We start from the raw sequence: 15,757 nt of genomic DNA, 5'->3' as shown, positions 1-15,757 counted from the left end.
AGTACATAATTCAAGCTGGAATTCATTTAATTGATATATAATAATGGCTATCAGCTTGGATAGCCTTAGCAGCAAACTAGACAGATTCACAAGTACCAAGGCTATAAATTAATTGAGGGTGATATGCTAGGATTGAGGAGTCCCAAGCAATTGTTCTCAAGCCACTCTACATGTCCCTCCAATCACTGTTAACTCTCCATAGAAGGAAGAAGAGACATGGGCATCAGATTCGAAGCCGAGAGCTTTTAGCCAGTGTTAAAATTCTGGGAACAGCTACGTGTATGGTTTTTCTAAGGACATAAGCAGGGAATCTCTGAGTAATAACAACTTCTAGGAGAAAAGGTGGTAGATCTCGTTCTTGGGTGATTCCTATCTAATTGGCCACTTCGGAAAATGAGCCATGGCCTGATCCAGTGTTCTCTGGATTACACTTATAGTTTGGTTTGCATACACCAGGAGTGTCCAAACTTGGCCCCTTGAAGAGTGGTGGACTTCAACTCCCAGAATTCCCCAGCCAGCATGAGCTATAAATATGAGCAAGTTGCTGGCTGGGGAATTCTGGGAATTGAAGTCCACCACTCTTCAAGGGGCCAAGTTTGGACATCCCTGGCATACACCATCCATTCAGAAAGCATAAAAATACAATCCTCTTTGTTCCAAACATATCCAGATTCCCTAAAGTTTTTCCATAACTTGGTTTCCTACTGTGTTTTTTGCATTATCCTGACATGATCAGAATCATGGTTTGTAATCAGGTTTATCTTATTATCCCAGTGCTGTAATTACCACTCAATTGTTTAGGGCTATTCAGATGTCACACCTGTTGTTCTTCCATAGTATTTTATGGGTGAAGATTTATTTTGTTGGTGGAAGTACACTATAAAGCCCATGTTTAACTATTCTTTTCTGAATTCCAGGCTTTTAAACAAAATGTAGTACCATGCATTTTTTTTCAGTGATAACAGATTTTAATATGAATTTCAACACTTACAAAAGTACCCTCTACAATCAAGTCAACTACTAGTTTTCCCAATGGCTATTTTGTTCTGAGAACTGCTATCTCAAAAGCAGATTGCTGACAAGTTCAATGGCAAAACAATCCCTCTCTCCCCATGAATTGGCAATGAATGTGAAAAGAATTATTATTAATCAGGATGTTTGACTATCATGGCTAGAGTAGATTTATATCTGGAAAGAGTACATCCCATTATTGGGCTCCCCTGTATTTCAATTACTATTTTCTAATTTAGCATTTCTATCCTTTTGCTTTGCAGAAGCATTGGACTGTAAGTTCCAGAAATCATATTAGCATATTGGCTGAAAATTCTGGAAGCTGTAATCCTAACATATTTGCAGGCTGCTCTGTTGCAAGCAGGATAGCAAATTAAGATACACAGATTTTTGCCTAGGAAAAAATGCTTCTGAATGGTGTAGAGGGCAAAGTGCTTTGTTTTTATTTCATGGCATCTAAAAAATGTGAATTGTTTATATATAAGGGCATCTCCACAGAGCTATAGTCCCAATCGGTTTTTTTTATATGCTGTAAGTGGCAGTGTTGTGGCATTCATGTCAAAAAAAAGGGAAGCTGAAAACTTTTTATTCTGTGTGTAAAATACTGTAATGGGGAGGTGAGGAAGATTGAGGGAGAATATTGAAGCAATGTAACAACAGGTTTGGCTTGTAATTACTGATTGCCTCAATTATCAAACTTTGAGAAAAATGGCCCCGACCGTAGGTCAAAAGTTTAATTTCACTGTCAGTTACACCTGATTGTTTCTGAGCAATTGTCATAATTACACAAAGTGTTCTAACTTGCTAACTGGCTCAACAATCAATTTTGCAGAAAAACTTTGTTTTTCTTTTCTTCTTCAACCTTCTGCCAATCAGTTTTTTACATTCAGGAAAGGATGGTTTACAACCAGTCCTTTTCTCTACATAAAACCCTCTCTGCTTATTTGGCTGGAAGTTGAGGGTCTCTGAACTGCAAATTTCAAAGCTTCCTTGCTAAGTAATGTCCATTTTTTAAAGGAACATATTCCAGGAACATGAACATGGTAGGTCAAGCTATGCAGCAATTTCAACCAAAAGTTGAATCATTCTCAGAACCTGGATAATAGCTTTTGAAAGAAGTCAGGAGAGTCGTACAAATCCTGACTATGTATAGAAAACAGGTTGAAAGTTGCATTCCTAATTGTTGCAGTCTAAACTTATGCTATTATACACAAACCCAGAACTAGTGATGCCTTCTCCATTTTACACTCTTACTTTTGGTTTTACAAGTTTTTGCTAATATAGATAGTCCTCAATTTAGGATTAATTTTTGTTATTAAGTGAGAAATATATTAAATGAGTTTTGCCCCATTTTACAACTTTTGCCACATTTGTTAAGTGAATCACAGCAGTTCTTAAATTAATAACATGGTTGTTAAGTGAATCCGCCATTGACTTTGCTTGTCAGAAGGTCGCAAAAGGGAGCCACATGACTCAAGGGCACTGCCACCGTCATAAATGTGAGTCCATTCTCAAGCATCCAAATGTAAATCACATGGCCATGGGGATGCTGCAACGGTCATAAGTGTGAAAAATGATCATAAATCATTTTTTTCAGTAACTTCGACCGGTCACAAAATGAACTGCTGTAAGTCGTGGACTACCTGTAATTATGGATATGAAAATGAACATTAAGCTTTTTATGGTTCTACAAGAATTATTAAAATAAGGGAGCATAATCTGCTTTTAGCAATTTATGAGCACACATTTCTAAACATCTACAAGTGAAAAAAACGCTCATCACCTGCTTTTCAAGTTAATCTTTTTTTCAATCTAGGCATATTCTTTCCAAAAGTATCTTTGTTATTCAAAGTAATGTTCAAGCAAACTGGCACAGTAAATATTTAAATTATTGATTATAATAGAGTAAGTACCATTTCTAGCAGGCCCTAAAAAAGTAATATCATAACTATGAATTTAACCAAAATGCCACACACAAAAGAGTAGGAACTACTCGGAGGCACAACTCCAGCTTCAAATAGAGAACTGTAGATCATACATCGTCCATACTAGAGAGCTGAGCCTTCATTTCAGGATACTTAAAATAAACCAAACTTCTTTTTGGTGGCAGGCACATGATTATTTGTAAAGCTTTGAAGCAAACTAATAGGATAAGAGTATATTAGTATTTGGATTTTTTTTTAAAAAACCAAAAGAAAACCTGAAGCTATGGAGTACAAAGTTCAGTCATGGTTCTCAAAGGAGTTTATTTTCTATGTCTTTAAAGTGGCTTGCCAGGGATTTGTCTTGTCACATCTAAACTTAAGTGCTCAGAATGCTGTCTCCTTAGAGACAAAATCCCACATGAACCTGAAAATATCAAATCCAGGAGAAAAAAAAACAACAACCTTCAAATATGGCCAGGCTTTTTTCAATCCAGTTTTCTCCACTGTGTCGGGATTACAATTCCCTTGAAATCTCAGGCACCATGATGAAGGCAAAGGAAGACAGAGACCATGAAGTCTCAAGACATCCAGAGGAACCACAAAAGCAGTTTTAAGGAACATAGCTGTGTAGTTTGTGATAGCAGCCTCAGTGATGAAGCACTGCTCTGTAGAATTTGGATAGGGTAACCCCTTTTGGGGACGGGGATGGGTGGGTGGCGGGCAGACATTATTCCCTGAGCTGGGTGGTGATGGCAATGGGTAATGTTAGTTCAACTTCATTTAGGCACTCAAGGTTACAAAAGGGCAGTGAGCAATTGGCTGTTGTTACTAACATCAAATAAGAAAACAAGAAAAAAGGGGAGAACTATCTTTTCATGAAGCTAATATGTACTCTACAACAGACACATATTTCTGGAAACATTAAGCAAGATTTAACCTCCATGGAGAACTGGAGGCAACATAAGATCACACACCTCTCCAGATAAATGAACCCGGAGCCAGAGCCCTTCTCACTTCTCTCTCCTCCCTCCATAATCACACCCTCCCTCTAACTTAGATAGGAATCCTCACAAGACAGAATATGGGTCTATGAATACTGTTCATTTCACTATTTTATTCCCATTACATTTTTTCAGCAGGAGAGCTGCATTTCATGCCATTTTAATCAAAGATTAACACAAGAAGTGTTAATGGTAACATACAACCCACCAACAGAAATCTCAAACATTATTACATTAACCAATCAAGGTCTATATTCACAACCACCCTGTTCTGCACATAATACCTCTTCCCCTCGTTAGGTTACCCCGCCCTTGATACCCGTTTGATGTTAAAGACACACACCACATCCAGTCCAACAGAAAGTAGCTAGAATGATGAAGGGGAAAGGAAGGTGAAGTTAAAAATTGGCTTTTGCCGGGGGTAGAAAGAGAAGGAGGTAAAGGTTGAGGAAGGCTTCCGAGAGACTTACCAGAACATGTCCGAATCGTTCTTCCAATTCTTCAGCATTAGGCATAGGTAGTTTGGGGGGCGCAGGCTGTTTGGGGGGTAAAGGCGAAGAAGCAGTCGGTTGGGTTTTAATCTCCTTCGCTGGAGACATTTCCATGCTGCTGGCTGCATTACCCATTCTCAGATTTTTAAGGTTACAAAATAAAATCTGGAAAAGGGCTGCGAGTAGAAAATTCCCCCGATTTTCCCCTGAAGCAGAAAACAGTTCAAGGGGAGGAAGAGTCTCCTATAAGAAAAATCACGCCCATAAAATGAAAAAATAAAAAACAGGCGGGAAAAAGGGGGTGTTCCAGAAACTCCTTACACGTGCTGGAAAAATCTTCTAAGGCAAGAAGGCGCCGTGGCGTCCATGACTTTGCTCTGGCGTTTGGAGTTACCGGAAACTGGAGAAATAACGGCCGCGGCGGACTAGAGGGAACGTCGCCCAATGAGGTGACCGCTGAGCTCCGCTCCTTTGGGGCCACCACCAGGCAGGAGTGGTGGAGGAGCTGCCTCGCGCTTTTCTACATTCGAGTTGATGGGCTCAGTTTCCACGCGAACGCAACTTTTTTTCAGAAAAAGGAGGCGCATCCCCTGATCCGCTGCAAGCGGCGGAGAGAGACAACGCGTGGTCGCTCTTGAGAAGGCGAGAAGCGACGAGCTGGCTCAGCTTAACTTCCCCCTCGCCTCCACCCCCAAAAGAGGAAGGCTCGAAAGCGAGAGCACAGGAAGTCACAATGCAGGTGTTTTGGCTTGGAATATTCGTGCGCCGAAAATAAGCTAGCGGCAACTTTTCTACACCGCTGCGCTGCAGGTCCTCTTCTGTAGAGGTCGCGGGCAAAAACGTTAAACCTCTCCTCCCGTGGCTTCGTCCATTGGCACGGAAGGTCTCAGTTGGGCTGAAAGGCAGAAAGCAGCCGCAGCGCGCGGATTTTGCAAAGACTGGGATGGGTTGATGAGGAAAGCAAGGGAAAAGAGCCGAGAGGGGCGACGCAGCTTGCCCATTCAACAAGGCAGGAGCCTTGGCCTGGAAGGGAGAAGGAGACGCCAGGGAAAAAAGGAGGGGGACGAAATAGCAGAGTCACCTGCTAGTGGAATGAGGGTCTCGGGCAGCAATAGCAACCGAGGCAAGAGACGGGAGGAGAGCTCCCTGGGTCTCAAAGCCCATGGATTCCCGTTCGGGGAGTGCTATTAGCTTATTCTTAATTCCTTTCCAAAATAGGACGAGCTTCAGAATTTTTGCCAGGACTGCAGGTTTTGAAGGCCAGGCTCTTTATACAAGCCGGCGCTTTCCAGATGTGCTGGACTACAACCCGTATTATCCTCAGCCAGCAAAAGTGGTGATGGTGGGCTCACAGCGGAGGAAGGCTGTCTCAGAGAGTGGAAAGACAATAATAGAGCCCTACCTGGGACAAGAGAAGAGGGAATAGGCATTGGGTGCCCGAGATAGGATATATACCACGTTCAGCTATATCCATTTTAGGATGTAGGTGCATGTGTTCTAATATAACATTAGAAAAGGGAGAGGACGACGGGAAGAATCACGTGCCAAGGAATGGAGGGGCTTTAGGTTCCTCAAATGTTTGCCACCTTTTGAAGGAAGGGAGGAAATAGGCGTCATTTTGACGGTGCGTCGCTGAGTGCATGTACCCTACGCCCGCGCCATCATTCTTTCAAGACACATTCCGCAAAATTGCTGGATACCTTCGCCTCACCGGGCCCTCAAGCTAATACAGCTAATCTCCCCAGCAATGGAGGCAGAAAAGGGCAATGCTAGAGGAACAAAATGCATTATTTCTATAAACCCACGTCGCTAAACCAATTTGCGTTAAAGGACATCAGCATCTTCGGGCAGCCATGGTAGAAGCGCGTTCCACCAAAGCAGACCCCAAAATTCTCCCTCTAGTGGCAGATGGTTAAAATGGCTCTCTTCAGCAAACTTTTAATGGGAGCCAACTGGTCTCTTCCTTCACATTTTTACCAAAAACCTTTGGGTGTTAAAAGATTCTAGTAGCCTTGTGATAAGAGTAAGCCCTGATTAGCCTGCCTATTGATTAGCCCTGCTTAGATTCCTATCAGGAAAAAAGTGGAGGACACTAAAAGAGGCAAAGTCTTCTCGATTTTTTATTACAATATTTAATTTTTTACTTCCACCACAAAACTCTGCTAAAGCAGATTTAGTTTATGAATTATCATAATGGATGCAGTAACAAAATCACAACAGCCCAAGGAAGGCAAGCAAAAATGGAGAGACTGTTGACAATAAACTTGGCAAGATTTATGCTATTTGCGATTCTGGGTTTGGTTCTTGAAATCTGAGCAACTACTATTAAATTGGAAAGCTCTTCTAATTTAGCCTTTTGCTCTCAGAGTGGTTAAGCAAATATCTTTGAAAAGCTCAATAGTATGATCATACTCCCATTATTAGTTCAAAGTAGCTGGCACTGAGATTCTAATGTTAAAGATGATATATAGCTGTAAAAATAAATAGCCATAATGCAGAACACTAATTTACTATTGTCCACAGTGGGTAAGGTTTCTTATTTCAAGTTTCAAAACCTTTATTGTCATTGTACATCATGTATACAATGAAATTGGTTTAGCCTCTACTGGTGCAGTCCATACAAGAATACAAGACAACATGAATAATATAAAGAATAATCCTTATACAAGTAGTTAGGGGGGAAAAACTAGTCATACGTTTCCATATGTAGTTCATATTCTGTGCAACATGTACAGTATATCACAGTACACCCCTTCACGTTTTATAAATATCTTTTCATGTGACAACTCCGAAGAAATGACATTTGGCTACAAGGTAAGGTAGTGAGTATACAGCTTGTATAATAGTGTAAATGTGCTGTCCTCTCAAAGTAATGCAATACACAGCCATTAATGTCTAAACTGCTGGCAAGAAAAGTGAGTACACCCCTAAGTAATAATGTCCAAATGGGACCTGAGTAGCCGTTTTCTCTCCCTGATGTCAGGTGGCTCATTAGTGGTACAAGATTTCAGGTGTGAAGGGGGAGTAGGTATGTTAAATTTGCTATTATCGCTCTCTTATACTGGAAGTTCAACATGACACCTCATGGCAATGAACTCTCTAAGGATCTGAAAAAATGAACTGTTGCTCAAATAAAAATGTCCTAGGCTATAAGAAGATTGCCAAGATCCTGAAACTGAGCTGCAGCACGGTGGCCAAGACCATAGAGGGGTTTAGATTTATTTATTTTTAAATTGGCCAAGTGTGGTTAGACACACAAGGAATTTGTCTTGGTGCAAATGCTCTCAGTGTACATAAAAGAAAAGATACCTTCATCAAGGTATAACACTTGCAACATTTAATGATAGTCATAGGCTACAAATAAGCAATCAGGAAACAGTATCAGTATAAATTGTAAGGATACAAGCAACAAAGTTACAGTCATAAGTGGAAGGAGACGGGTGATGGGAACGATGGGAAGATTATTAGTAGTGCAGATTTAGTCAATAGTTTAAGGGAATTATTTGTTTAGCAGAGTGATGGCGTTTGGGAAGAAACTGTTCTTGTGTCTAGTTGTTCTGATGTGCAGTGCTCTATAGCGTCGTTTTGAGGGTAGGACTTGAAACCATTTATGTCCTGGATGTGAGGTATGTGTAAATATTTTCACGGCCTTCTTCTTGATTCGTGCAGTATACAGGTCCTCAATGGAAGGCAGGTTGGTAGTAATTGTTTTTTCTGCAGTTCTAATTATCCTCTGAAGTCTGTGTCTGTCTTGTTGGGTTGCAGAACAAAACCAGACAATTATAGAGGTGCAGATGACAGATTAACAAGACAGGTTCCACTCAGAACAGGCTTCACCATGGTTGACCAGAGAAGTTGAGTGCCTGTGCTCAGTGTCATATCCAGAGATTGGCTTTGGGAAATAGACTTATGAGTGCTGCCAGCATTGCTGCAGAGGTTGAAGGGGAGGTCAGCCTATCAGTACTCAGACCATACACCACACACTGCATCAAATTGGCCTGCAGGGCTGTCGTCCCAGAAGGAAACCACTTCTAAAGATGATGCACAAGAAAGCCTGCAAACGGTTTGCTGCAGACAAGCAGATATAGGACATGGATTCCTGGAACCATGTCCTGTGGTCCGATGAGACCAAGATAAACTTATTCAGTTCAGATGGTGTCAAGTGTGTGTGGCAGCAACCAGGTGAGGAGTACAAAGACAAGTCTGTCTTTCCTACAGTCAAGCATGGTGGTGGGAATGTCACGGTCTGGAGCAGCGTGAGTGCTGCTGGCACTGGGGAGCTACAGTTCATTGAGGGAACCATGAATGCCAACATGTACTGTGACATACTGAAGCAAAGCACGATCCCCTCCCTTCAGAGACTGGGCCACAGAGCAGTATTCCAACTTGATAACGACCCCAAACACACCTCCAAAATGACCACTGCCTTGCTAAAGAAGCTGAGGGTAAAGGTGGTGGACTGGCTAAGTATGTCTCCAGACCTAAACCCTATTGAGCATCTGTGGCGCATCCTGAAACAGAAGGTGGAGGTGTGCAAGGTCTCACATCCACCAGCTCCGTGATGTCAGCATGGAAGAGTGGCAACCTGTGAAGCTCTGGTGAACTCTATGCCCAAGAGGGTTAAGGCAGTGCTGGAAAATAATGGTAACAAAATATTGACACTTTGGGCCCCATTTGGACATTATCACTTAGGGGTGTACTCACTTTTGTTGCTACCAGTTTAGATATTAATGGCTGTGTGTTGTGTTATTTTGAGGGGACAGCACATTTACAGAGTTATACAAGCTGTATACTCATTACTTTACATTGTAGCCAAGTGTCATTTCTTCAGTGTTGTCACATGAAAAGATATACTTACATAATTACAAAATGTAAGGGGATGTACTCATTTCTGTGACATACTGTATATTACTCTCCAGTTGTTCTTAATCTCCCACTGGCCAGTATTTCTTTCCAATTCACTCCTGCAGTAATTTTCCTATATTAAGAGTATTACAGTCCAACCCAAATCAATCTTCTGAATGCTGAATTGCTTTTATCCCTATCTTGTACTGCTGTAGCTTATTATAGGTGAAAGGTTCCGAGTTACTTAATATATGTAATGATAAGAATCACATGACAGAAAATAGGAAAATAACTTTTCTTTCAGTTTCAGGAAGCCACTGTTAACAAGTGTTAATGAACAAGACCGTCCAGTTGTAAAACAACTCATTGTGTTCATTCTGGTATGTTTAGTTTTATTATTTCACTTATCTCCCTGCTTCATCCCAATGCTTGTGAACCCTTTAGAACAAGGACTTTTATCTCTTAATTTTGTAAAGTACCATATATGTATGTGTATTTGCAAAAATACTTTTGAAAAAAAAAAAACGTATTTCAGTAGCTCCACTATTCAAAATTTGAGCAAGTCTTTTCAATCTTTTTTTTTTTTGTCAATACTTCCTAGGGCTAGGAAAGATCCATGTTAAAGAACTTCTCCCAGGATGTTCAGGGCAATTAAACATGTGTTTCTCCATGAATCCTGTCCAATTATCAGTCCATACAAAGTGAAAGCTATTCAACATGGATTACTAAGACAAAGCACAGTGTTCTCCAGAACCACCATTGAGCATAACCCACATTATCCAAGCTTTTTTATCTCCAGAATTCTTCACAGAATTGCCTATGGGGATTTCTGAACACTGCTAACATTTAAAAGGAGCAAGCTGTAACAAAACCTTTATAATTTGGAATTGACCGATTCCAATAGTAGCGGGAGACTTGTTTGCTATCAAGGAAATGATTACATTCAGTAAGATTCTTTTTATGTTTGTTCTAATCTTGATAAACTAGAAGCCCCAATAATTCATCCTTCCTCACAAGATATATGGGAGCCAGTTTATTCTAATAGTTAAGGTATCAGACTAGAAAGTGGGAGACTGTGAGTTCTAGTCCTGTCTTAGCTATGAAAACCACCATGACATAGGGTCAGCTGTTTTAGTTAAAATAGGAGGAAGGTGTGTTGGATATGTTTGGCACCTTGAGTTATTTATAAATATAATCGATGGGATATAAATAAATAATAAATACAATCTTCAGATATTACAACTAATAATACACAACTGACCCCCATAAAGGCTGTAAACAAGCTTGCTTAACTTGCATAAATTATGATACTAAATTGTTCTACATTACTTTTTCCGCAGTTTTAACAAAATAGATAGTCTGGTGCCTTAACCACTAGATCAAGACTTTTAAATTGAGGATTTAAATCTGGGCAAAGGGCTCATTAAAATAGAGTTATTCATGAAAATAGGAAACAATAAAGCAGGTGATATAGGAAAACAGGGAAGGTTAGGCAAGATTTCCTGAAAAAAAGAGCCAACATTAGATTCAGCCCTCTTTCTATACATACTTCAATTGTACTTCAAATATAAGCATCAATAGAAGAGAATATTTGTAGCTCAGGGTTGAATTATGGGGTTCTTAGTGCTCTCTTATATTGTTTGCTTGCAGATGTTTCATTACCAAATTAGGTAACATTTTCAGGCTGAAGATATTATTTAGTTTGGTAATGAAACATTTGCTAGAAAATGATGAAGCTCAGAGAGCAAGGAACCCACAATACAAGCATCTTTTTTCTCCATTAGTTTCTGCATTTATGTTGAAGGAGACATGTACCATATATCACACATAGTTTTCAAAAGCAAATGTGAAGCTTACCAGATATAAGCCTATCAATGTAGATATCCCTTTTATTATGGTTCGTTGCAGTCAGCAAAATGTTCAAACTGGATTTTTGTCCACCTATTGAGTGTTTCCCAAGGATCTGGGATACACAGACTGGATATTTGATGGTGTTAGAGGTATCGTCACAGGTCATAAGCTGTTCTGAGTAAAGCTGCTTTTTTGCAATTCCCCTTCTATTTTTATATACATGCCTTGATAATTCCTATTTTTATAGCAGTAAGATAAGAAGATACATGTTTTCAGGTGGAGTAGTAGAATGTAGATGCAACTGTAATAGCTTAATACATAGTTGATATGAAAAACTGGCACTGATATTAAGACAGCAAGCACAGGCTATGATGCTATAGAAAAATTTAATTTATAATTATAAATAAATATTTGCATTATAGCTAGCTCATTTCTGAAGTACCTCAACATGAAAGGACGGAGATAATAATCTCAAAATGTAATACTTTTAAGTATTACAGGTTGGTGTTAAAGCTTTCTTCTGAAACAAAATATACAAAGACAAAGCATGTAAGTAGAATTATAAAATTTCTATAAACTAAAGAATTTTCAGAGGACTTTCCATTTTTAAAAAATAATCCACTTGGATCATCTCCACAGGCTACACATTTGACAAATTCTAGAGAAGCCATTTAAGTTTTCCACAACATTGATAGCATCATCCCTTTAGCCAGGGCTGTCAAACTCGTGGCCCACAGGCTGGGTACATCACACACTGGCCATGCTGATGCCCAGTTTAGTGAAGGGACAAAAGTCCCGATACATCATGTGACGCCACCATGACACCCTGAGTTTGACACCCCTGCCTTTAGCTATTTTCAGCTAAACAATGTTTTAGAATTAATGCTTACTTCTGATATAGTTTCTTCAATTATATTGCACTTTATATGCAATCAACAATTCTTTACAGATACTATACAAAGGGAGGTAGAATGTAAGGATAAATGCTAACCTATAGCTATTTACTGAATTTGTATATAATCTTATATAAAGAAGCCCAAAGTGGCTGCTTGCAATTACATGACCGCTGATTTAAGGCTTCACAGCTCAAAATGCTCACTTATTCACAAATTCAGATATTCAGTAGGTTCTCTCCAGGAGATTGTCCTATTGTTGACAAGGTGCAATAAAATGCTACGATATTCAGACAAGAAGACCCAGCGAGATCACATGAAGTAGGATGGAGTCAATAATCTGATTGGCTGATTTTAATAATGAATAATTGTAAAGAGAACCATCTTACTAAAGTAACTTGTATTATGGAGATTAACAATTATAGGGACTGAGTCACCATGCCACTGATACTCCCAAGAGCTTAACATTTGTGCCTCTGTAGGCAATGACAACAGACAGTTTCTTTTTGAAAAAGAATATTTTTATTTGTATGCCATCTGAACATCAGATATACCTGGTGTGTATTAGCGTGAACCATTTGTACATTTTGAAATTCATGGTGCCAAACCCTCCCCCAAGACCAAAGAAACAAAAAACCCAAGCCCTCCTCTCCCCAGAACATTTGAATTGGCTGACACAGAGTGAAACTTTAAAAATGCTAAGTACACAAAAGAAAAAAATAAAGAAAAAAGCAGCATTAAAAAAGGGGTAGATACAGCCAGTTAAGAGATATCATGCGTATGCAAAAAAAATTTGTGGCGTAGGAGAAGCAAGTTTACAAAATAATTATGAGAAAGCAGAGAAAGAAAATGGAAGATGAGGGCAATGATGTGGAAGGTTACACTACTCATATGTCAAGCAACACCTTAAATATAACTTCATTATTCAATGACAAAACACCAGGGTGAAGAGTGCCGTCTCTCCTACACAAAACCACCACTCTAAAGTTCCTCTAGATTTGAACAGAGACAGTTTTAAGAGGCAAATCATTTACAGCAGTCTCCTTCACTCTAGGATTCCCCCTCCCCTCCCACAGGCTCCTCAGACCATGCCAGCTTGGGAATTACTGGAGTTGAAATCCAAGATAATTTGTGGGCACCAGGAGTTAGATGGCTGCTTTACTCTTGCTGCAGGGTTGCCTCTGAAAAGTTCTCCCCTCTCCCTGATGAAATGTGTATGGCCAACAATTGTTTTCTGGAAGTAATCATGGAGCAGGCAGGAATCCCTTCTACCACTGCAACAGACAGGCTGCCAGAAAATTCAATAATTATTACTTGCTCCACCATTATATCTAGTAGTCAGATTAATTTGGGATTGGAGCAACTAGTTACTCGATCCTTAAAACAGACTATGAGGAAATTCACTCCTGAAATGACAGTATGGTAAACTTTAGGAAATCTGTTCCTCAGTAAATCCCCTTAGGTATCTGGCACAGTAACAGAAGAATGCAGTTTCAGATAGCAGCCACATGGGTAGTATAATATGCAGCCATGCCCTCACCCTCAAAGGGCTGCTTTATTCTTGATGCTCAGGGAATGGAACAAAGGTTAAAAATACCTCTGGATGGCCCAAACCAGCCTTCCGTCAAAACCCATCTACTGTTTTCTAAAGAAATCAACAATTAGGAACAGAAGCTCAACTGTACTTTCAATGGCATCTCTTGCAAAATTAAAAGGCAAGTACATTCTAGCCTTTAAAAAAAAAGCATGCAGTACAGAATCAGGAAATCTTGAGTACCACTGTTCAAGAGTGGCTATTTTCTGCCCTTTTACTGTTATGGAAAACTGTATTTTAAGCAGGCCCCATGTGATAAGGCCTTAGAATTGTAGATGGGGCACTTAAGGATGACAGAGGCCTGTAATATTTTTTTATTGATTCTTCAATAAGTGTGAAGATGGATGTGGCTTAGCCACTCTGACTCCTGAATTCTGAACATGAAGTTAATATAGTTCCCAATTTCTAATTTTATTCTTTGCAGATGACAAAATTCCTACATAGAATACAATGCTATGGAGGGATTTTGTGGGAAACCAACATGCCCTCATGGACATTTGCTACCTGGGCACATGCTTAGATGCAGTAATCAACCTTGATTACCCAGTGCATGTACACCTGTAGACAATCATGTTGGACACAATGCACACAAGAAATAACTTCTATGCAGGAATTTTGTGTGGCTGGGTTCTTGTGATTTACAAGACATCTTGGCCTATCCCTTTGCCACCTTCAAAAAAATTAAAAGCAAGTTTATTCATTTTTAAAAGTACCATATGCCTCACTCCTTTTATTTAGAATGCTGCCACTGCTTCCCTCCCCCCCAAAAAAAACATTTCTTTTTTTAAAAAAACATTATTTCCCCATCCCAGTACAAAGTTCAGCAGGTTACATGGAAACTGGAACACACAATTGTATAGACAAGATGGATCAGATGAGGAAGTCTTAAAACAGCCTTCCCTACCCTGGTGGACTCCAAATATATTGGGACTACAAACCCTAGAATCCCTGGCCATGTTGATTAGGAATTCAAAAACCTGTAGTTCCAACCCATCTGGAGGCCACCTGGTTGGGAAAGGCTGTCTTAAACTTTTTGAGTAAGAAGGAGAGCAAAAGGGGTGTGGGGAACCCAAACCCCCTCCCACCATCTTCTAAGCCTTTTGTTCCACCCACCCCCAAAGGTTTCACGCACCAACGCTCCAAACAGCCAACAGTTTTCAACTCTGCAAGGGGAACAAAAAAGATGGAGGCATATCACTTAATAGCACAATCCTTCTGTAAAATCTGTTACAGCTTTAACCATGTAAGAACCCCCTCACCTATGTTAGCTTCTTGGCTTTGTTGTATAATGAATCCACTACTTTACTCATATTCTGAATGGTCTCCAGAGCAGCTTCGTATGTTTTGTCTACAGGTGGTTCATCAAAAATAATCAGGACACCTTCCCCTTGGTCAAGAATCCCTAATGAGAGAAAAGTTTCAATTAAGATTGTTGGATAACTTATATTTCCAACACAGAACGTTCCAGTTTAATTTTGACAAGAGTTTAATTTTCAAAGGAACAGAGAAAATGGAGTAGCTTGGATTATGTATTTAATAAATAAAAATTATACTCCAACTATATAGATTCCAAATGCATAACTTTTAAAGGAAAAACCCTACAAGTTGCGGGAATTCTTCAATACAATTCAATCTATATTACGGTATTTTTCAGAGTATAAGACGCATCTTTTTCCCCCCAAAAAGAGGGTGAAAATCTGGGTTCGTTTTATACTCCAAATGTAGCCCCGCCCAGCTTCTGAAACGGAGGTTTCAGAGGCTGAAAAAAGCATCAGAAATGGAGCTTCAGAAAAAAAAACCCAAACTGAGCTTCACAGAGCTTAGGAAAAAAGCCCCAAACAGAGCTTCAGAGGCTTTCAGGGGCAGAAAAAAGTTTTTTCTGAAACAGAGTTTCAGAGACAGAAAAAAAAGCAAAAAAAAAAGCAAAGCACAGAGCTCACAACCAAGGAACCTGTTGCTAAAATTCACCTCTGGGAACTGCTGATTGGGGGTATTCTGGGAGGTGATCCACCTGCCAAACAGTTTTTTTCTTATTTTCCTCCTCAAAAACTAAGGTGCATTTTATACTCCAAAAAATACGGTATATAGTTAATGCTTGTTGATCATATTTAGTCAGAAAGAAATAGCATCAAATATTACAAAGAGC

At 39.7% G+C, this 15,757-nt stretch overlaps 2 protein-coding genes across 3 annotated transcripts in view; both read right to left on the bottom strand.

The window, feature by feature from the left end:
- Positions 1-5,137, bottom strand: part of FMNL1 (formin like 1) — a 101,941-nt gene extending 96,804 nt beyond the window's left edge. For both annotated transcript variants that reach the window (XM_058183028.1, XM_058183029.1), the window contains exon 1: positions 4,408-5,137. In XM_058183028.1, coding sequence (XP_058039011.1) covers positions 4,408-4,563 — 156 coding nt within the window. In that variant the 5' untranslated portion in view covers positions 4,564-5,137. The remainder of the gene's footprint in view (positions 1-4,407) is intronic.
- Positions 5,138-12,552: 7,415 nt separating this feature from the next.
- Positions 12,553-15,757, bottom strand: part of PSMD11 (proteasome 26S subunit, non-ATPase 11) — a 30,183-nt gene continuing 26,978 nt past the window's right edge. Inside the window, exons 13-14 of the mRNA XM_058181279.1 lie at positions 14,871-15,013; positions 12,553-14,774 (exon numbers count right to left, since the gene is read on the bottom strand). Coding sequence (XP_058037262.1) covers positions 14,871-15,013 — 143 coding nt within the window. The 3' untranslated portion in view covers positions 12,553-14,774. The remainder of the gene's footprint in view (positions 14,775-14,870; positions 15,014-15,757) is intronic.

The sequence above is a fragment of the Ahaetulla prasina genome, chromosome 4 (genome assembly GCF_028640845.1).
Source record: "Ahaetulla prasina isolate Xishuangbanna chromosome 4, ASM2864084v1, whole genome shotgun sequence".
Lineage (NCBI taxonomy): Eukaryota > Metazoa > Chordata > Lepidosauria > Squamata > Colubridae > Ahaetulla > Ahaetulla prasina.
Note: the sequence above shows the minus strand (reverse complement) of the source record. Positions and strands in the feature narration are given on the sequence as shown.